General features: G+C 31.1%; 1 protein-coding gene across 10 annotated transcripts in view; it reads right to left on the reverse strand.

The window, feature by feature from the left end:
* WDR20 (WD repeat domain 20) overlaps nt 1-23,079 on the reverse strand; it is a 94,426-nt gene that overhangs the window by 51,444 nt on the left and 19,903 nt on the right. The window contains exon 1 of one of the 10 annotated variants that reach the window (XM_074291218.1): nt 22,226-22,632. The exons of the other annotated variants lie outside the window; for them this stretch is intronic. Within the exon in view, the coding sequence (XP_074147319.1) occupies nt 22,226-22,321 (96 nt within the window). The 5' untranslated portion in view covers nt 22,322-22,632. Of the gene's footprint in view, nt 1-22,225; nt 22,633-23,079 lie in introns of those variants that run through there. 10 annotated transcript variants of the gene reach the window in all.

Consider the following 23,079-nt stretch of genomic DNA (forward strand, 5'->3'; position numbering starts at 1 on the left):
AAAAACAAACAAACAAACAAACAAAAAAAAAAACATTTTCCAATTTCCAATGAGGTTCTGCCTCATACTCTAGGAGCACTGAGGGGCAGCAACAATGCAATACCTAAAATTATTGGATATTTAAAAGTACAAATCCTATACTTTGTCCAATAAATAACAAAGTTCAGCAAAAGACTAAGTGCTAAGAAAATGATTTACAGATTCTTTTATGGAAGATATAACACTTATTTTGTTGTTGTTTAAAATACCCAATATATATGAACTTTTAAAAAAATCCTCTTTTCAGAAATAACAGACTCAAATAGTTGGATAGATATAAATCAGTTATAGATAGTGGAAATAAATTTAAATGAAAAGACAAGTGAACTTATTTCATAGATTTAATCATATTTGCCTAATTATCAAAAGATTATTTTATAGAACTACCTAAATAATATAATTCATTTGGAGAAACAAAAGGTAAAAAATCTTGAGAAACCATGAAAGGAAGACGTAAGAGAACCCAGCAATCCAAGATCTCAAACTAAATTACAAAATAATAATCATCAAAACAATCTGTATTGGTTAAAAAACCAAGAAAGTTATCAGTGCAACAGATTCATTATATAAGACCCAGAAGAAATTAGAGGAGCACAGTGGTTTTTTTTTGGTTTTTTTTTTAAACCCAAAGACACTGACTAGTAGGTCAAGAACTCAAGAAATAATGCTGAGGAAATTAGCAGTTTGGGAAAAATAAACAGTTATCATATAAATAAATTAAGAATAGCAAGAGCTTTTTTGAAACTATAAAGAATTTTTGACAAACTAGAATCACAAGAGATAAAATGATCAAGTCTAATAACTTAATTTGAAATTTTTATATAAAGATTAATCAGAACTCTAGATAACTAATAAAGTATAACTCCCATCTAGATTATAAATACAAAATCAGACATACATTTTCATAACTGAATATTATAAAAATTTGTTTTGTTTTACTACACTTATTTGTTAAAAGGGAGGGCTTTTATCTGAGGAAGGGTAGGGATAGTGACAAGGCAGCTAGACACTGGACAGAATGCTAGGCCTAAAGTGTGGAATTATTCTTGAGTTCAAATCCGTCCTCACTTACTGTGTCTGGGCAAGCCACTTAACTTTCTCATCTATAAAATGATCTGGAGAAGTAAATGGCAGATCATTCCAGTTTTTTCCATCAAAAAACAAACAACAAAAAAAAAAAACACCTCTAAATGGGGTCATGAAGAACTGACTGAATAGGAACAATGATGCCCCTCCCTCCAAAAAAAAAAAAGTGCCATTTAAACAAACAGAAGAGTGTAGATCCATTTCTGAATACAGATGAATTGGGTAATACTTGTACTATCATGTTAAATTTAAATTAAAAAAAAAAGTATAAACAATAGATATTTCACAAAGAATCCTTTTTCCTGATCTCTGTATACAGAAATGTTCATGATTGTTGATGATTTTCTAATTCATAATAATTTTTGTTGATATTAAAAAGAAAGCATGTTCATAAGCTCCAGTCAGATAATATACATGTTTCTGACTTACTGAAAATAATTTAATTAAATTAGAAACATAACTCACAGTTAAGTAGTCTACAGTGAAAGGACAATAGACCAAGAATCAGAAAAAGTAGATAAAAGGCTTAAGAATAACTTGATTTACTTATACCAATCATTTTACCTTTCTGTAGATCCAAAATTTTCTAACTGATGAAATGAGTGGGATTGGCAAAATGATCTGTAAGGTCCCTTCCTGTTCTAAAAGTCTCATCTTCCCTTTAAGGATTATAGCTCAAGTCAACCTAATCCTCTATGTAATATCTTAAAAAAAAAAAAAAAAAAAAAAAAAAAAAAAAGCTAGCATTCATATAGCACTTATTGTGTTCCATGCACTGTATTAAGCCCTTTACAACTATTATCTCATTTGATCCTCACAAGAACATTAGAAGGTACCTTCTTAATCTGGTCTTTATGGAGCTTAAGCACTTTTCAAAATGGTTAGCATGAAAAGCCAGCATTCTTCATAATACAATCTATTATGCCCCTATATTTTCAGATTATTTTTACACATTCTTCTTTTTAATGAATTTTCTTCATAAAGCTGCTTATTACTCTTGAAATAATCTGAAAAACTGAACAGAGCTTCCCATTTATATTATCTGGATACAACTGATTCTCTGCAGTATGCAAGGTGCCCAAAATGCATCACGAGAGCCACATTTATAGATCATAAGTCTTTTATTTCCTTCTGAAATTGGCTGAGCTCCATCAGAACTAATACAATCTTATATTTATTATTTTCATTTTTAAAAATCCATCAATATTTAAAATCTTGAAGTGATAATGCCATCAATGGTAACTAAACTTCCCTGATGATCAGTTTCAATAATATATTATGTATAAGAAACTGTGGCTTCCTTCAATTTTCAATGAAAAATAGGAGAATTTTAGTTTCTGAATTAATTGATCACAAAGGTCTTCAAACCATTCAAAATTACTTTGCAACATTTATTAGATATTTTATTATATGAATAACTTTAGAATGCACCAATATCTCATATATTTCTGATATTCAGCAATCCATCAAACAACTTCATATAATACAATCCTTTAAAAAAATTTTTTTTATAGTTTTTATTTACCAGATATATGCATGGGTAATTTTACAGCACTGATAATTGCCAAACCTTTTGTTCTAATTTTTCCCCTCCTTCCTCCCCCCCCACCAAATGACAGGTTGACCAATACATGTTAAATATGTTAAAGTATAAATTAAATACAATATATGTATACATGTCCAAACAGTTATTTTGCTGTAATGCAATCCTTTTAATGTCACAATGCAGTTTTTGAAAAAGTATCTATTAAATATCTATTAAATCTTATTAAAAGTATCTATTTTTCAATGAAAAAAATCACCTCATCTGCCACTGTATTCTGCGTGATCATTCCAAGATGTTATTTCAACCTTTCTGCAACTAGGGCTAGGACTTTCATTTTTGTCTTTCTATCACAGAGTGCCACCACATAGCAGATGCTTAATAAGTGTCTGTTGCTTAACTTATTCATTTTATTTTCCATTAATAGTAATGCTATACATCCCAATAATATAACATATTGTATTTCTGGATTTGAACTTTCTTTCATTTTTATGTATTCTACTTAAAATGGCTCCATTGTACATAAAGACCTCTAGTCAGGAAACCTGGGACCAGATCCTGCCTTTGGAGAAAATACTGGTTTTGAAACAACTTCTCAGTATATTCCAGCAAACTCTCTAAGATAACAAATTTGTAAGTATCAATATGAAATAAAAGTACCCTCTAAACCAAATGAAATCACAGGTCTAGTTCTCCCTATTCTAAATAAGCCTCTGTTTTGGCTTATGCTGGTTTCAACTATTCTAGTTAATTTTAACTTCAAACTTTTTACATATTTATTCATCATGAACGAATGTTATTTTACTTTAATAAGAGCCAACAGTTTAAAATAAATTTAAATTTAATTATTGAAAATTTCAAACTATTTTCTATAATCATTAATAGTTTAATTCTTAAAAGTTGCAATAGTTTTGGAAATCAGTTTTCTATTCTGTACTTATCAAAAGGAATGATGCTGAGAAATATAATAAGCATCATGGTATTAAAAAAAACCTTATACACATGTTGCTTTAAATTTACACACTTCACTGCAACACAGCTGGTCTGTGTCATGAGTCTACAATGACTTTCAGTAGTAATGATTCATGCTTTATTTTGCATAATTTATATTAAACAATATCTGTGTTGTATTCAGTATCAATGAATTTATCTGTTTTGCTTTTGACAAGTTTGATCTAAACTGATTATACTGAAGAAAAAAAAAGCGTACATTTTTATTTGGGAATCTTACTATAAAAAATAATCAATCAATTTAGTGGTTGCTTAGTACAAGAAGGTCTCATGTTCTAAAGTTTAGAAAATCTTACCAACTGGGTTAGTGGGAAAAAAAGAAGAAATTGTATGACTTGAAAAAAGAGAACAAAGAATATAAAAGTGATCATTTATGTTAGTTATGAAAGGTTGCTTAGAAGTAAATTTTGAACTAAGTAGAAAGACATATTAGGTAGAAGGAATGGACCATGAAAGAATCTATAGGAAGAATTTATGACTCAAGAACTTTTTTTTTATATTTACAAAATATAAAATGGCCAATTTTGATTACTAAATTAATTTAGTTACTACTAATTATTAAATATTAAATTAAATATTAATTATTAACTATTAAAATAGCTAACTAAATTAATTTAACTAAAAAGTTTTTGCAGAAACAAACCAATGCAGCTAACATTAAAAGGAGAGCAGAAAACCGGGGGGAAATGTGACAGTAAATTTCTCTGATAAAGGCTTCATTTTTCAAAAATATATAGAATGGAGTCAAATCTATTAAGAATGACTCATTCCTCAACTGATAATCAAAAGCTATGAACAAGCAGTTTTCAGATGAAAACAAAGCTATCTATACTCATATAAAAAAAACGTTTTAAATGATTATTGATTAGAAAATGCAAATAAAAACATTAATTCTGAAACACTACTTCATAGCTATCAGATTGGCTAATATGCCAAAAAAGGAAAATTACAAATTCTGGAGGGAAATTGGGACACTAATACAGTGTTGGTGGAATTGTGAATTGATCCAACCAATCTGGAAAGCAATTTTGAACTATACCCAAAGGCTATAAAACTGTATATCCTTTGACCCAGGAATACTACTACTAGATCTATATTCCAAAGAGATCAAAGAAAAAGGAAAAGGACATGTGCAATATAAAAATATATATATTTATAGCAGCTCTTTTTGAGATAGCAAAGAATTGGAAATTGAAGGGATGCTCATCAACTGAAGCAGCTGAACAAGTTGTGATATATGATTATGATCGAATACAATTGTGTTATAAAAAATCACTAACAATGCTTTCAGAGCAAGACTTACATGAACCAATCAATGCAAAGTGAAGTGAGCAAAACCAGAACAAGGTAAGAGCAATATTTTACAATAATCAACTGTGAATGATTTAACAACTCGCAGCAATATAATAACCTAAGACAATTCTGAAAGACATGATAAAAAATGCTATCCACATTCAGCGAAAGAATTAATGAAGTTTAAATGGAGACTGGAGCATATCTTTTTTATTTTTGTCTCCATTTTCTTTTGCAATATGGCTAATATGGAAATATTTTACATGACTGTACATGTATACTCTATATCAAATTATTTGCCTTCTCAAGGAGGGAGGATGGGATGAAGGGCAAAATATATTTTTTTAAAGGAATGTTAAGGGAAAACTAATGACATTAGTTTGACCCCAATAAGAAACAACAAATTCAGACTCCATACAAAAGGCAATTTTTATAGACAGTTTATTAGATAAAAGTCTTGCGTTTAAAATATATAAAGAACTTTGTCAAATCTATAAGAGGAGTCATTTCCTAATTGATAAATGGTCAAAGGATATAAACAGGAAATTTTCCTATGAAGAAATCAAAACAATTTATAATCAATTGGAAAAAAATTGGAAAAAAATCATTATTAATTTGAGAAATGCAGATTAAAACAACCTTCAGATATTTATTTTACACCTACCAGACTGGCTAAATAACAGAAGAAGAAAGTAATAAATGTGGGAGAGAATGTGAAAAACTTGTCAGTGGAATTGTAAAATGATCCAACCATTTTGGAGGATAATCTGGAATTACATCCAAAGAGTTACTAAAACTATCTCTACCCTTTGACCCAGCAATACCCATACTTGATCTATTTTTGAAGATGATTAGGAAAAAGGAGAACTTATAAGTTCTAAAATGTTAATAGTAACTCTACTTGTACTGGCCAAAACAAGAATCCCCTCTACAACATCCCCAAAATATTATGTCCCTGTTAAAGACTACCATCAAGGGTGAACTCATTATAATTTGTACATCTATAATGACTAGAATATTTTTACTTATATTAACCCTAAATTTGCCTTTCTGCAATTGTTCTTATTTCTGCCTTCTGAAATCAAGCAAAACAAATTTAATCTCTCTTCAATGAGTTGACCTTTAATGTCAGGTTTTTCTAAATCTCTTCTCCAAAATAAATGACCCCAGTTCCTTCAACTAAAACAAGATGAATTGGAGATATTAGATTAACAAATTGTTATGGACACTACCTCTCACCCTCATCTTAATCTCAATATGATTCCTAGAATACAGAACTTAACACTCAAAAGACAGATCAAGAGAGAATACATCATTTTCTTATTTCTGAATGCTATATTTGCCCTTAATGCAGCCTAAGATCCTATTGGATTTTTGGGGACTGCCAATTCACAATATTATTTTATTTTGTTCTTGAAATCCACCAAAAATCTCAAGTCTTTGTCATAAACTTTTACAAAATAGTGATATTCCCATTCCTCAACCGCCCAAAAAAAGAACAAATCTAGAAAATGCACCAGATCAAATCCTTATGGAGAAACCTAAGACAAAAAAAAATCAGAATGGATTATTTTTTTCCAGCCTAAGGAAAGCATATGAGAACAGAGCTCTGTGTCTGATCAGTAATACTTGTATGGAATACTCCAATGCCTTGCACCAAAGACAAGAAAAAGTCTCAGATCCATATTAAGGCATCTTGATGGAAATAGGGACCAAGTGGAAGTTTGTTACCCACTATACAATTCTGGGAGATCTGCAGATGAGCTTGTGGGTAAGGAAGCCCTCGGCAGTATATAGAAAAAGGAATAAACCAGGACAACAATATGAGACCCATGGAAAGCCTACAGATGAACCAATAGACTACTCAGGGGGCTGATAGTGACTGATTCAACAATAGTCTACTATTACTCAGACCCAAACCCATGTCAGGAACTTGAAGAACTCTGACCAGAGAAGACTTTACTCTGGATCAGATTACTCTGAGAGAATTTAAGACTAGCAAGTCTCCAACCTGAGCTGTCCCCAAGATGAAACAATACAACATTCAATATCCTAAGAAAGCAGCAACAAGACCAGTACAGATCTTCATTTCAGATGTGCACAGAGCCTGTTAAGTGCAACATCAACTCTGAAGAACAAAGAAAAAAGTAATTCCAACATAAAAGACTATTATGATGATAGGGAGTCTCAAGACATAAACCAGGAAGAAAAAAATGACCTTAAAACATCTATAAGAAAGCCTCAAAAAACCAAAACAAACTCCTGCCCCCAAAACTGTCAAGCACAGAATGAGTACAAATTCAACTGCAAATCCTGGAAGAAATGAAGCAAGAGTATAAAAAATACTTAAAATATTTTTTGTCAATATAACACATACATTAGAAGAAAAAACTGGAAAAGAATTGAAAAGGGAATTAAGTTTGGCGTAAGAGGTATAAAACCTTGCCTAAGGTTTGCCCAACTCTCTGAAAATTAGGAGGAACCAAATAAAAGCCAGACTTCATGAGACACAAAATAATAAAACAAAGCCTCTCCCCCCCCCCAAAAAAAAAGAGAAAGAAAATAAGAGAGGGAATAAGCATTTTTTTAAACTATGTACTATAAGTATTTTTAAACTGTTCTAAGGAAGTGCTTTACAAATATTATTTCTTTTGATCCTTAAAACAATTTTGTGATGTAGGTGTTATTAGAAATCCTATTTTACAGTTGAGAAAACTGAAACAAAGGTTAAGTGACTTGCACAAGCTCAACAGCTAGTTGCTAGTGAATATATGAAATTGAAGTTCAGCTCAGGACTTCCTAACTCCAGGCCCAAATTTCATCCACTGTGTCTCTAAGATATTTCATGGTAAAAACAACCAGCCTTGAGAGAACATCAAGGAGAAAAAAATTTAAGAATTATCAGACAAGCTGAATATCAAGACCAAAATATGAGCCTAAATATTATTACTTCAAAAAATCTTAAAAGAAAATTGTCCAGAGCTTTTAGAACCAGAAGGCAAAGTGGAAATAAAAAAAGTGACCTATCAGTATCACATTCTGAAAGAAACCCTTGAATGAAATTTCTAGAAACATTATAACCAAAACCCAGAATTTCCAGGTTAAGAAAATTAATGCAAACAGCCAGAATGAAAGAATTCAAGGAATGAGAAGTTACGTCAGGATTGCACATGATTTAGCAACCTCTTTAAGGAGAGAAAAGCTTGGAATATGACAAAGGCTTACTGCCAAGAATAACTTACTCAATAAAATGGAATATAATAAAAAAAAAAAAAAAATGGAACTTTAATGAAATAATGGATTCCAAGCATTCCTAAAGAAAACACCAGAGCTATATAGAAGCAAAAAAGATAAAACATGAATGATGATAAAGGACTAAAGATAGAAACAACTTACATTCCATTTTGGGTACACGATACATACATACATAAGGACCCCTATCAGAATTATATCTTGATGATCTTAAGAGAAAACTGGAAAAAGAAAAGGAATAAACTGGGGGGGGGGGGCAGAGAAGATGGAGAAGGAAGGAAAAGGAATGTTAGGGAAAATTATCCAACATAATCAAGGTGCACAAGTAGATAGCGATACAAACAAAGAAGGGGAGGATGGAAAAGAGGCTGATGCTTGAACCTCATTTTCATCTGAACATATCGAAGGAAGAATATATACATTCAATGTATATATCTTACTTAATAGAAAAATGTTAAAAGGGGAAGAAATTAGTAGGAGCATAGTTTAAAGGTGAGATTAATCTTAAGCAAAACAGACTTTATGTACAAAAATATTTATTTTCTTTGCTTTTTACTAGTTTGTTTTTATTTTCAAAATACATGCAAAGATAGTTTTCATTCTTGCAAAACCAAATTGTTCTCCCTCCCTTCTCACTCCCTTCCCCTAAACAACAAGTAATCCAATATATGTTAACCATGGAGCAAAACTATTTATAACACTTTTTGAGGTGGCAAATAATTTGAAAGTACAAATAAAGTGGAGAATGGAAACAGAATAATCTATATATAGTGTATAATATGGTAAAGACAAACAATTTAGGATTTTTGATCATCAGTGTAAGCCCTAACCACAAGTATAGAGAACTAATGATAAAATATTCTATCTATCTTCAGAGAAAGAGATGAAAAATTAAGGACAGAATGAAAGTTGGTTTTTTTTGGTGGGTTTTTTTTTTTTTTTTTGGATGGAGCTGTGTGGAAAATTTGTTTGACTATACATGTTGATAATAGCAGTTATGTTTTCTTTCATTCTCAGTTTGGGGAGGAGAAGAGAAAGTAGATTTATTTATAATTTTAAAAACAGAAATAAGAAAATGTGCACAAGTACAGAATTAATGAGATCCTATACATCTATAAATGAAAAAAAAAAAAAAAAAAAAAACCAAACTCCAAACTGAAAAGCAGAGCATCACAATTTCATCTTAGAATCAATCAGCACTAGATGCAATTTATCCCAGGTCAAAAATCCTATCAATATACCATCATATTCTAGAAAGGCAAATTCTGTCCTTTGACACCTTCTTCTTAGTCAGCCGTTCAATTCTTATATGATCCTCCAATTTCAGTTGGAAAGAGTAAGGATAACATAAGTGCCTTTATATGCTTCGGTTTCCCATTCACGATTTCATTAGTTCCTAGAGATTCTTTCTAGGTTTCACCTGGTTGGATCACTTCTTCCCACTTGAATTACCAAAAGAAGTAGCAGTTATTAAAACTCTTAGAAAGTTCCTTCTATCCTATATTGATTATACATGCTGGGGAAACAGTAAAGTTCTGAAATGGCCATGTCAAATATCTTTTAAATTATCCACAAACAATCTCCATATTTTCTTTCAAACACATGCAGCTCTTGCAGCCTTCACAAGCAGTTTTTCCACTCTAGACAAAAAGGAACAGCTTAAGGAAGGGAAAATTCTAGGAGATCTAAATTAATGAGAGTTGCTACAGGTAGCAGCAGCTCAGGATCCAGATGTTCATGCTCAGATAATTAAATGATACAATGCACCTGCCCATCCTCTGAAGATAGTAAACAAGGTAGTGAAAACGTTTTTTCATCACCACCAAAATATAAGATACAGTAGGTTTAAATTGTAGCATTAGGATTTTGATTTAAAGAAGACTTTCACAGTGAGAGTTCTTAAATAAAACTAAGTATTCTTTTTAATAAAAGAATTTATTAAAGTGAAATTGTGTACATTTATAAATTAAATCAATTAATTATCATATATTTAAATATTTTATGATGAATGTATTAAAAATTCTAACAATTTCAAAGAATAAATATGCTGAGTTGTCTGAAATGTTTTGGTTTGGGTCATCTAGTTTTTTCTAATTCTAGAGTTTTATGACAATTTGCTTAAGATCAGGTATGCAAATATATATGTTTTACACAGGAAGAAAGAAAAAGTAACGTGAGTATGCTGTTTTTGGTCTAATACTTCTGTGACTACAGAGAAGTCACAAGTTCCCTGAGACTTACCTGTAAAGTGAGAATAATAATCCTTGCTTTGCTATAGGGTATTTGTAAAAAATCTTTTCATTACATACATGTAATTATTATGTATGTGAAAGGCATTTTTTTACATGTTAGATGATGCAAAAGAGTGTATCTATTGTCATGACTCAAATCAATGATAAAATCTGGACTAAAAACTGACTTTTCCAAACATTAGAAGTTTTGCCATCTCAAAATAGCAGGAACTATGTCTATGTTACAAAATTTAGAATTGGTTGCATTCCAAATTACATCTAATAACTGCTAAAGCAAAATAACAGGCCAAGAACAAATTGGGATAATTTTTCTATCATATATAGCTGCTAAAAAATCAACAATATCTTTCCTTCTGTGATCCTGAATTAACAGACCAAAAGCAGGATTACCCTACTATATGCTTGCTGTTTGACCAATGTTAGCAACAAGGGGCAGTAGAAAGCAGATGGAGTGTACAGGCAGAGATTGTAAAGTGGCAGCATACTTACAGACCAAAATGATCAAGCCAGGGAGAATTAATTCTTTACTGAACATCAATATCTAAATGGAGCTTTATTCATTCAGCAGACTATTGATAAGGCATCTAAAATTCCAGGTTGCCTTTCTCTTATCACACTTGAATGCATGAATGAATGGAGAAAAAAAAAAGTGCCTACAAAGAGCTAGGCTACTACTGGGCTTATATCCCAAAAAAATATTAAAGAAGGGAAAGGGACCTGTATGTGCCAAAATGTTTGTGGCAGCCCTTTTCATAGTGGCTAGAAACTGGAAAATGAATGGATGCCCATCAATTGAAGAATGGTTGGGTAAACTATAGTATATGAATGTTATGGAATATTATTGTACTGTAAGAAATGACAGCAGGATGAATACAGAGAGGCTTGGAGAGAATTGCATGAACTGATGCTGAGTGAAATGAGCAGAACCAGGAGGTCATTATACACTTCAACAATGATACTGTATGAGGATGTATTCTGATGGAATCAAACAAATGGATCGACAAAGAGAAGATCTAATCCAGTTCCAGTTGATCAATGATGCTCAGAATCAGCTACATCCAGAGAAGGAACACTGAGAAATGAGTGTAAACTGTTTGCATTTTTGTTTTTCTCCCCAGGTTATTTTTACCTTCTGAATCCAATTCTTCCTTTACAACAACAACAATAAAAAAATTCGGTTCTGCACACACATATTGTATCTAGGATATACTATAACATATTTAATATGTATGGAAATGCCTGCCATCTAGGGGAAAGGGTAGAGGGAAAGAGGGGAAAATTTGGAACAGAAAGGAGTGCAAGGTATAATGTAAAAAAAAAAAAAAAAAATACCTCTGCATATGTACTGTCAAAAAAAAGTTATAATTATAAAATTAATAATTAAAAAAAGGGCTAGGCATGGGACAAACAATATAAAAGCAAAAATAAGTTTTGCTCTCAAAGAGCTTACAACTCAACATATTTAGGAAAGGCAAAGTAAACCTGTCAGACTAAACTTTAAGAGATAAATACCTAGATAAGTATTCTCAACATAAGATAAAGCTCATATCTAAACTACTTAGATTACTTAGTTTTTTTTTTTTTTTTATTTCTGTATCACTGTTTCCTTCCATTAATAGAAAATCTATTCAACTTCTGTAGTGTTTGCCCTCCTACAGTTCTTTCTTTGGTTATTACAGCTTTGCTACTAAGTGTTTCTCCACTGGGAGCTGTTGATTGTTTTGTTTTCCTTTTGATAGTTTTTTGCTACTTCCCAACCTCAATCAAAAAAGATGACTGTGTCATGCTAGCAAAGAAGATGAAAAAAGAAAGTATCAGGAAAGGAATATAGCATTTCAGGCCTAGTGAAGCTTCCTTTCATATCTGTACTCACAACAGTACAAGAGCAAAAAAAAGATTTTAGCCCAAAGATCTACAAACTAAGCTGTTGGTACTCAATTTAAAAATCCTGCTCTTACTTACTTTAGCTATTCCCCAGTCTAATGAGCATCTACTTTTGTTCCCAGTTTTTGCTACTCCCACAAACGTGGAGAACTCTCCAATTAGATTTTCAAACATCTCAATTTACATGTCCAGTAGACATCTTAAACTCTGAACTCATTATGCATTGTGTCTCTTCTGTTAATTATTTCCTATGAAAAATTAATCCTGTGTGTAACTTGTTTGTCCATAGTTGTTTATATGTTATCTCCCCCATTAGAATGTGAGCTTCTCGGGGCACAACTTGTCTTTCTGCATTTCTTTGTGTTGAGAGAAATTATTTTTCTTCTATTAATAAACAATTACTGGCTTCCACATTCCTATTTCTTCATTCAAATATTAAACACTGTAGGTTATTCAGACAGCCTCTGAAGTGCAAGGCTAATAATAATATGAAATCTTAGACTGAAAAACTTTAGATCTGATCAAAAAGTAAAGAAATTTCAGTTAAGATGAATCAGTGGATTCCAGCCTATCTTGTTTTACACAGCTTTCTCCCTTTTGTTTAGATTACCTTAGAGAGAATTGGTATAAGTATAGTTAAGTTTCTTTAACCAAGATTGAATGATCAGTCACTCTAGCAGACCCTCATTAGAATAAGCCATCAGAGTGGATTTCCACCCTGAGGTTCATCTCTTCTCCACAGGCTTTATAAGTATTGAAGGTTCCACAGGTTAAGTTTCCTTGCTCACTGAGAGGAACAAATGAACTCATTTTATGATTTGCTGACTATAATTAATAAAATCAATTATAATTTACTCAGAAACTTTTTTGGAAATTTTCACTCACCCTATTATCCCCAATATCTAGCACAGAGTAGTCACTTAATAAAATGCATATTGACTTTATTGGTGTACATGGATTTTTTTTTTTTAAAGAGGGGGTGTCAATGATGTTCTTAGGTATTATTCTACTAATAGTAGAATCTCTGGATAAAAAGGTACAAGAATTTTAATTACTTGATTTACTCAATTCCAAATTGTCTTCCCTACCCTCGAAAGCATAATATATAGAATCAATAGGCCTTCAATAGGAAGGATAATGATATGAGGATAGAAAATGTTCAGAGAAGACCCAAATTATTTCTACTTTGATATTCTCAGAATAAATGAAACCAAAAGATTAAAACAAGTTGCAATTAGATGGTAAGACCATTTCTAGCTTCTCCTTGGAAAAGGCAAATAAAGAAAATAGCACAGTTCATTTTATAATGGTGATTAATGAAATACTTGGTCATCTTGTATTGCAATGCTCCAAATGAGGACAAGCTGTCAAAATTACCATATAAGTTCCAAAATCAGGCTGGGCAGTGATAGATGGAAAATTTATTTGAGAAACTTGTTAAAAACCCTCCAAATTATTTAGTAACTTCAAAGCAAAAGCAAGTCTGAAGGATGAGAGCAAAATGCAAATGCATTTTACAAATACAATTTTCCAAATGAAATAGAAAATATGGTTCAGCAGAAATGGAATAACTAAAAGATTTATAGGCCATACAGAAGTTTCATGTCTTCTTCAAGACAAATGGCAGGAAACAATCACAAAAAATGAAAATGATTATACTTTATTAAGAAATGCCAGGTTACTTAAGAAACTGGAAACTGAGTGGATGCTCATCAGTTGAAACATGGCTAAGTAACTTTTGGTATATGAATGTTACAGGATATTATTGTTCTAAAAGAAACGAACTGGAAGATGATTTTAGAAGGGCCTGGAGAGACTTATATAAACTAAAGCTAAGTGAAATGAGCAGAACCAAGAGATCATTGTATCCAGCAACATCAATATTATATGACAATCAATTCTGATGGAATGTGACTCTTTCCAACAATGAGATGATTGATACCAGTTCCAATGATCTTGTAATGAAGAGAGACATCTACACCCAGAGAAAGGACTGTGGGAACTGAATGTGGATCTGTTTGTTGTTGTTCACTTGCATTTTGTTTTCTTACTCATTTACTTTCCTTTTTGATCTTATTTTTCTTATGCAGCAAGAGAATTGTATAAATATGTTTGCATATGTTGGATTTAACATATATTTTAACATGTATAACATATTGGATTGCTTGCTACCTAGGAGAGGGGGTGAGGGAAAGGAGGGAAAAATTTGGAACGCAAGCCTGTGCAAGGGTCAATGTTGAAAAATTATACATACATATGTTTTGAAAATTAAAAGCTTCATTAAAAAAAAAAAAGAAAAAAACAAATGCCAGGTTTCTGATGGAGGGGAAGGGCATGTAAAGTCAGACCACTGACTATAAAGATCAATATCAATACTAAATATGCAACAGCTCCAACATGATCTGTTTAAACTAGTTGTTGATATTGGAAAACAAGATTCAAAAACATATACTATTATTCTTTCCTAAGAAAGTTTAACTGACATAAATCATCAAAAAATAAATAAATAAAAAGAAATACTTAGAACAACACACTTAGTAGAAAGAAAAGGCAGTCATCAAAAGCAATACTAGTTCAAAATATCAACATCATTTAAAGATGATAAGATGTCGGGGCAGCTAGGTGGCGCAGTGGATAGAGCACTAGCCTTGAATTCAGGAGGACCAGAGTTCAAATCTGGTCTCAGACACTTAACACTTCCTAGCTGTGTGACCCTGGGCAAGTCACTTAACCCCAGCCTCAAAAAAAAAAAAAAAAAAAAAGATAAAGATGGGAAGATGTTATAAGAAATATCACCTTATGAAATGGTGTTGTTGTCTTATGAAATGACAAGCTGTGGAAGGAAAACACAAAACAGAAAATGAAAAGAAATTGAATTAAGTCAAATCATCCCCAAGGCATTTAAGGATGAAATTAGAAACATACCATGAAAAGAAAAAAAAATTAAAAGGGTAAGATAAGTCAAAATTTTTATAACAAATTATCTCCTCCAGCGGAGCTACCATTTTTGAACTACAGAATCAATCTCTGATATGCAACAAGAGAATAAGAAATAGCATTAAAAGAGATGCATCATACTTTTAATGACCATAAGCTTTTCCCTGAAATAAGAATCCATCATATTAGTCTGGGAAACAGTTACAGAATGCAAAACAGAGATACGCCATGGGTAAAATAGGCTTCAAAATAATATTAGTGAAGAAGCACTATGTACCATGAAGTACAAGAATTGTTTAAAAACAAAAAGTATTTAACTGGAGGCAGCTGGATGGCATAGTGGATAGAGTGCTGGCCCTTAAGTCAGAAGGACCTGGGTTCAAATCTGACCTCAGACACTGAATACTTACTTCCTAGCTATGTGATCTTAGGCAAGTCATTTAACTCCAACTGCCTCAGCAAAAAAAAAAAAAAAAAAAAAAAAAAAGTATATAACCAGAAATAAAGTTTAAAGTATATTTCAGCCATAAAGGATAGCCAGCACAAAGGTATGGAATATATTTATTAAATACAGTCAGACTCTTGTCTTCAAGGATCTTACATTTTAATGGAAAAAGACTACATAAAAAAAAAAAAAAGCTGGGGGGATGGTAGAGAAGAAAAGAAGGGTACACAAGCAGAAGCAAAGCAGTTGGTGAGGAGGAGAAAAAAAATACATAGAGTGGAATCAGTAGGGGAGAGAAACTTGGCTGGGACTCCTTCTGAAAATGTTCTAGGCAGACAGTCGCCAATCAAGAGAAAAGAATTCTAAGTTGTTGATTTGTCCAGAGTGGTAAGGCAGTTGGCAAGAAGGAAAAGAAGTCCAGAAAAAAAGTTTTGGGGATAGAGAGGATCATTGGGGAGCCCCTCCTGAAATAAGAAAACATATGTTAGGCTCAAGTTGTGAAATATTTTAAATGCCAGAGGAGTTTATAATTGTTCCCAGAATTCATAGGGAGTCACTAACATTACTTCCTGAAGGTCTAAGTATAAAAGCCAGGATACAAGAAATCATGGAGCTCCTTTTCCCTTAGCTTTCTGACCAGTAAATGCTCAGTCCACAAAGATTCAGAAAATTTGCACTTATCTGAATCCTTGCTGAGTATCCTTAGTATATAATCCTACACAAACCTTTTACTGTTTGACATTTACAAGCAACTCATTTTATTTTGGTTTTGAATCTGATGCACTAGATTGGCTTGCAATAGACTCAACCAAAATTGAAAAAACACTCTTATTTTCTCTAAAAAGAAGTTGGCAAGCTTTCATGAAATTATACAACTAAAAGTTGATCATTACTCCATTTACATTACATTCATTACATTCATTACATCCCTTTAACAAGGGATCAGGAAAACATCTATCAAAAAAAAAAAAAAAGTACAACATGCTCAATAAATACTTGTTCATGTACTGTAAAGACATTTGTAATAGGAGATTCTTTTAGCAGCAAATGTCAAAGATGGGAATGAGTCATTGAGGTAAAATTTATAGACTGCTCTTTTCTGAAGGTCTTTAGGAAAGATAAACATTTATTGAACATTATCTTGGTTACACTATATTCTATTTTAAAGTCAGTTTGAATAAAGTTAAACATAAATTCTTCAATTCTGGTTATAAGTGATTCCTTATTAAACAACAATATATTAAAAGCTTGCTTTTACTTTTTAGTCTGAATCATGCATTTAATATTAACTATTGTTAATTCTTTATCCTGTTTCAGCATTTCAGCACTAACACAAATGAAAAAAATTTAGATCCATGTCATACCACATATACTTAGTGAACTGAAGTTGAAAAATAAACTTTAAAATAAATACGTATAGATACATCTTTATACATAAATGTTGTTGTTCATCCTTTGTACTCAAAAAGGACCAATAACATCATGATTTGGAAACAGGATATAGGGTGTCCAACTGTGGCAAATCAATCTAATATAAGCTCGAAAGGCTCTACTACAGGTAAAACTAAATCTGTTTGAACACTTGGGTTGAAGTCTTTAGATATGCACATCTCACGTTTTCTTTGTAATACTATGATTGTGCATTGCTCATATAGCACAGCTGTTCAGTCCTTATCAGTGTCTCATATCTTTCAATCAACACTAAAGTTCTTCAAAGAGATCTTGAGAATGTCTTTGTACTCATTCCTCTGACTTCCATGTGAAAGCTTGCCTTCTGCTAATTCTCCACAAAATAGTCTTTTAGGTAAAATTATGTTTGGCATTCAGACTTCATGACCAGCCCATCAAAGCTGCATTGTCTATAGAAGAGTATGAATGCTTAGCAGTTCAGCTGGAGAGAGGACTTCAGTGTTTGGTACCTTATATTACCAAGTAAGTTTCAGTATCTTCCTAAGACAATTCAAATGGAAGCAGTTTTCTAGCATAGTGATGGCAGATTGTCCAGGCTTCATAGGTAACACTGAAATCAAGGGCTCTGGAGACCTTCAGTTTGGTATGCAGCCTGATACCCCTCCTCTCCCACATGTTCTTTCATAGCCTCTCAAACACAGAGCCAGCTCTGGCAATGCAGAAATCCAGGACATATAAATATACATGATATATAAATATTACATATAACAAAAACATTCATATTAATTTTTTACAAAGCAATTCTTATTTTATGCATATATAATAAATAACAAATAGTTTTATATCATGGTCATTTACAAATATCTTTCTTCTCCCCTACCCAGTATGTCTTCCCCTGTAAAAGAATTAAAATGAAATAAACAAAAAACCAAGTCCAACATTTCTACAAAATCAATCAACATAAAAACTGTGTCAGGATGCATTCAGTTCATAACCAAAGTTCACACCTCTATTTCTCCAAGGACAAGAGTTATATTTTCTCACCTCTTCCCCAGGCTAACTTTAATCATAACTATACAAATTTCATTTAATTTTTTCTGCTTTTATTGTTGTAGTCACAGTAAATATCATTTTCTTGTTTCTGCTTATTTTTTTCTGCAGCAGTCCTTAAGTCTTTCCATGTTCACTTATTTTTTCCATTCTTAATTTCTTATGGTGTAATAATAAATATATATATAAGATGTAAATATATAATGTATTCTTATACTTAATACATACTTACACTTACTTATACACAGATATATAACATGGCAAAGTACTGTATCATAAGAAATTAGGAATATGAAGAATTCAATGGATGTGGGAAAAACAAACTGATGCAAAAACAGGAAAATAACAGATATAGTGACTATAACAATATAAGCAAAAAAAAAAAAAACCCATTAAATTAGATATTGCATAGTTTTAACGATTAAAGTTAGCCTAGAGAAGATATGACAATATACCATCCACCTCCATGCCTTGGAGAGGTAAGGAAATATAATGTGAAATCAAATGTGCTGACAAATATAGTTGATGTATTAATTGATTTTGTGGAAATGTTTTTGTTTTTACAATTCTGTTACAATGGAAGGATTACTGGGTACAGGAGGAAAGATGTATTTGTAAATGAAAGTGCTATAAAACAAAAGATTTTAATAAAAATAAGCTTAAATATTATCTTTAAAAATGTGGGAGAAAATGGAAAGTGCTGACATCAAGAATAAAAGGAATATTAATAACAAGACATACTCTTGTTACAGTAAAATAAAATTACGTATGACACAAAATGTAGATTGTAGAAAATATTTATAACTATGATAAATAAAACATTTCCATTTAAAATATAAGAAATTGTTCAAATTTTACAAAAACTCCTCGTCCTTAATGAATATCCAAAGGATACACACAATTTTCAAAGAAATGCAAACTGTTGAAAATTATTTGAAAAAATGTTTTATCTCAATAACAATAAAGATGTAAGTTAAAACAACTATGAGGTGCCCCTTATGCTCAAATTGACAAAAACAATTCAAAACAATGAAATTAAATATCAGGAATATAGCAAGTGGGCTTATTCCTCAATGGAGGAATTGTTCACTTTTAGTAAATTCTTTTCAGAAGCAATCAGTCTGTAAAAGCTTAAAAAAAAGAAATCTTTTGACTTAGTAATCACATTGTTGGGAACCTCCTTAAAAGTATTACTTTAAAAAAAAAAAAAAAGATGAATTGCACCAATAAAACATTTTTTAAACAACAACAAAAAGCATTATTTGTACATTGCATAAAACTGGAAGTGGCCTAATTGTTTTAATAACAGGAGAATAGTTAAATTAACTTCAGCACATTAATGTAATAAAAAGATAAAAAGCCATAAAGCAATTAAGCTTAACAAGTAAGCATAATATTTAAAAAGTGAAAAAATGTTTCTATAACAAATGGAAAAAAATGTACCACATGAGAGAAAAGTAATACAGGATAAAGAATTCACAGAAGTACCTGAAATATAACATTTTGTGCTAAAATTAATTTACTTAAATACAAATAACTACAGTACAAGCTTAATTAGCTATATGATATTTAATATTAAATTCAGGGTAATAATTCACTTTAAAAAAAAAAAAACCTTAAAAGACTAACTATAAAAGAAGGGCAATCACTTACTTCTCTACTAATTATAAAGAAAAGAACTCCCAATGTTTATTAAAATGCCATGCTGATAAACACCAGTGGCTAGACAAAGTGTAGCTAAAAAGTAATGAGAGATCTTACTAATACATCAGCACTTACAAATGAATGCTATCATTCCAAGAAGGTACCAAGGGAGGCTATATACTGTACTCCAACAACACTGCCCTACTCAAAAGATTTTTGATACCACCTTCAAAGTTACACAAGAAAACATATAATCTAATAATAAATTGAACTAAGTCAGAAGACTTTGGTTCATATCAGCTGAATTACATAAGAATGTAATTTCTTCTTCCTAGGCCTTAGTTTCTTCATCTGAAAAATGAAGAAGATGGATCAAATGATCTTCAAGGTCCTTTCCAGATTTGGCATTCTATGAATCTATAAAATAAACTACCTTATAATGAAATGATTTACTTCTTATTCTAAAATAAGTTACCTTAAGTCATATCTTTTTTCTTTTTTTTTTTAAATAAAAATGGTACTGCCACCTCAATTACTACAGTTAGTTTCAAATAATTTCAGGTTGTCTGCAAAAATCAAATCCATCTTTAAAGAACAAAAAATGAATAACCATTAGAAGATATTCAAAAGAATATGACTAATTTTGATAGATTAAGAGCACCAAAAATTTTTTGAGTTAAGGAAACAAAGCTTCCTCAAATATGTTCCATGAAAAAGATACTCTTTTTGTATATATGAGTTCAGACATGATTTAAAAAAAAAAAAAAAAAAATCACACTATTTCTACCACTACCTGCATAAATGAGCAAATTAACTAATCTTTCTGTACCTTAGTCTCCACACCTATGGAATAAGGGAAGCTAAATGAGGAAAAAAAATATTCATGAACCAATTAGCAACACATTTTTTTTCCTTTTCAAAAGTCTGACATTTTGGCTCAATTACTATCATTTTTATTTCCCACACCTGGCTTAACTCCAAGAAAAGTATTATGTACTATTTGGGTATCATATATTTGAGTACAATAACTCAAGCATTATTAATTGCTATAAACAGAAAGATAATTAAATGTATTTAATTAGTGCTACACAAAGTACCTGGAACTGAGTTTATTATTGCTAATTACACTATTTCTTTCAAAAAAATTGAAGTGAGCCAATCAGTCACAAGTCACTAAATAACTAAAAAGAAAATCTTAAATAAAAAGTTAAGCTGTTAGATCTGCTACTTAGTACACCCATTACTAAATACGGCAGAACATATTATCTTTTCTACAGGAATTTGTGCTTTTTCAAAATAAACTTTAAATAAACAACTGAAAAAGGTTTGTAAATGAAAGAGTACATTCTCAAAATTATGATCCATTCTTTTGAGTGAACCTCAAGTCTTTTCCAGCTCTAAAGCTCCATAGTTTTAATTATACAATTAGCCTACTCACCTAGCAAAAATTAATCAGCCAGATGAAATTATTAGCAAAATATTTATTAATTAGTCAGTCTGTCTTGTGATCTGTATAACTTTTTGCAAGTCTCTTAAGCTCCATGGGCGTTAGTTTCTTCATATGTAAAAATCAGGGGTTAGATCAAATAATCTCTAAAATGCCATCTAGTTCTAATTCTATGAACTTCTAGATACTTCCAGGGATGAAGTTAACAAGATGTAGTTCATTCCACTTTTTGTACATCTCAATTAAAGTCAGTTTTTTTGTTTTTTAATGGAATGAACAGTGCCTATATACATAAAACACTGAGGTAATATAGTACAATTAATACTCTTAAGTTTATGATTTAATGAGTGGAGCGTACATAAACTCAAATACTTATGATAAAAGAATGTACATAATAAAGAACAAAGGAAGAGGTCTAGGTAAAATAGCCTAAGAAATTTGGATAGGAATTCAATTTGAGCTGATGTAGAGATCTGTAAGACAACTCTGAATAAGCAGCATCTAAATTGGATTTTAAAGAAAAGACCAGAGAATTAGGAATGGAAAAGGACTGGGGATGAGAAGAGTCCATTTCATGTATGAGGAACTACATGAACACAGAACTAAAAGTTTGATTAAAATAAAGAATTGGAACTATACTATGAATGGCCTAGAATACTAGAATAAGAACTACCAAAAAGAATATCAAACCAAAAGCTATCAAAAATTATTTTTAAAAATTGTGTCCTATAACATTGCTATATAAAATTATAAATAATATTTAACTTTAGCCTATAATACACAACATATTTTCTTCATTGTACCTAGAAAATATGATGTCTGAGTGTATAGCAAGGCAATGAGGTCTGTCACTGACAGTAGCTGTGTCATTTAAACTTCTCAAGTATCAAGCAACTCTTTAAAAGACTATAAATTATAAAGGAGGTGCTTACTTGTACTAGTAGAGACAATTTCTTCACTAGCTCAATGAAATCACAGGTCCAGTTTCTCTTCTTGTCTAATGAGTGTACAAATAAGGCATTATCCATTTTACATAATTTTATATCAAGCCCCACCCCAAATTTACTGGATTTCAAATGAGGGACCCTAATTGTAGAATGTCTCAATTTTTCTATATCTTCTTGAATTGTATCAGAGTAAATATATTTACTAAACCAAGTAACTTACATAAATAAAACTTTGTTCATGTTTTTTGACAAACCTGTTTTGTCACTGGTTTTTGAAAAATAGCCAGTATTTAAAATAGATTTTTATTTAGCCTGCAAATCTAATAAAATGAGCATTTCTTCTGAACTTTAATTCAATTTATAGTCTACATATAAACCTCATTTTAGCAAACAATTCTTAAAATATATCTTCAAATTTTAATAGCTAATTTAGTTAATTTTGTACTAATTAAAATTACTTGTTTTCTCTGGCTTTTTAGAAATTTCTATTTATTTATTTAGATAAGACGTTAAGTCAATCCACAAATCTGTTTTCCTCCATGCTGAAAAAATTAAAAATGTGTTGTACAACACTGGGAATACTGAACATAAGAAGAAAACTTAAAATTATGGTGCATCTGTACCTGAGAGTAGCAAGTGAAAGATGAAAAAGATAAAAGATACTAAGAAGAGGAAAAAACGGGAGAGGAGAAAACAGAACAGACAAAAAACTTCACAAACCTTAAATAAAATGAACCAAATCTCAAGATATTCTGACTGCGGAATATACTTTTCAACATGCACAAATTAAGTTTAAATAAGAATAATTTCACAGCTCACTACTACAAAAGGTGGTGGTG

The sequence above is a fragment of the Sminthopsis crassicaudata genome, chromosome 2 (genome assembly GCF_048593235.1).
Source record: "Sminthopsis crassicaudata isolate SCR6 chromosome 2, ASM4859323v1, whole genome shotgun sequence".
In the NCBI taxonomy this organism is placed as follows: domain Eukaryota; kingdom Metazoa; phylum Chordata; class Mammalia; order Dasyuromorphia; family Dasyuridae; genus Sminthopsis; species Sminthopsis crassicaudata.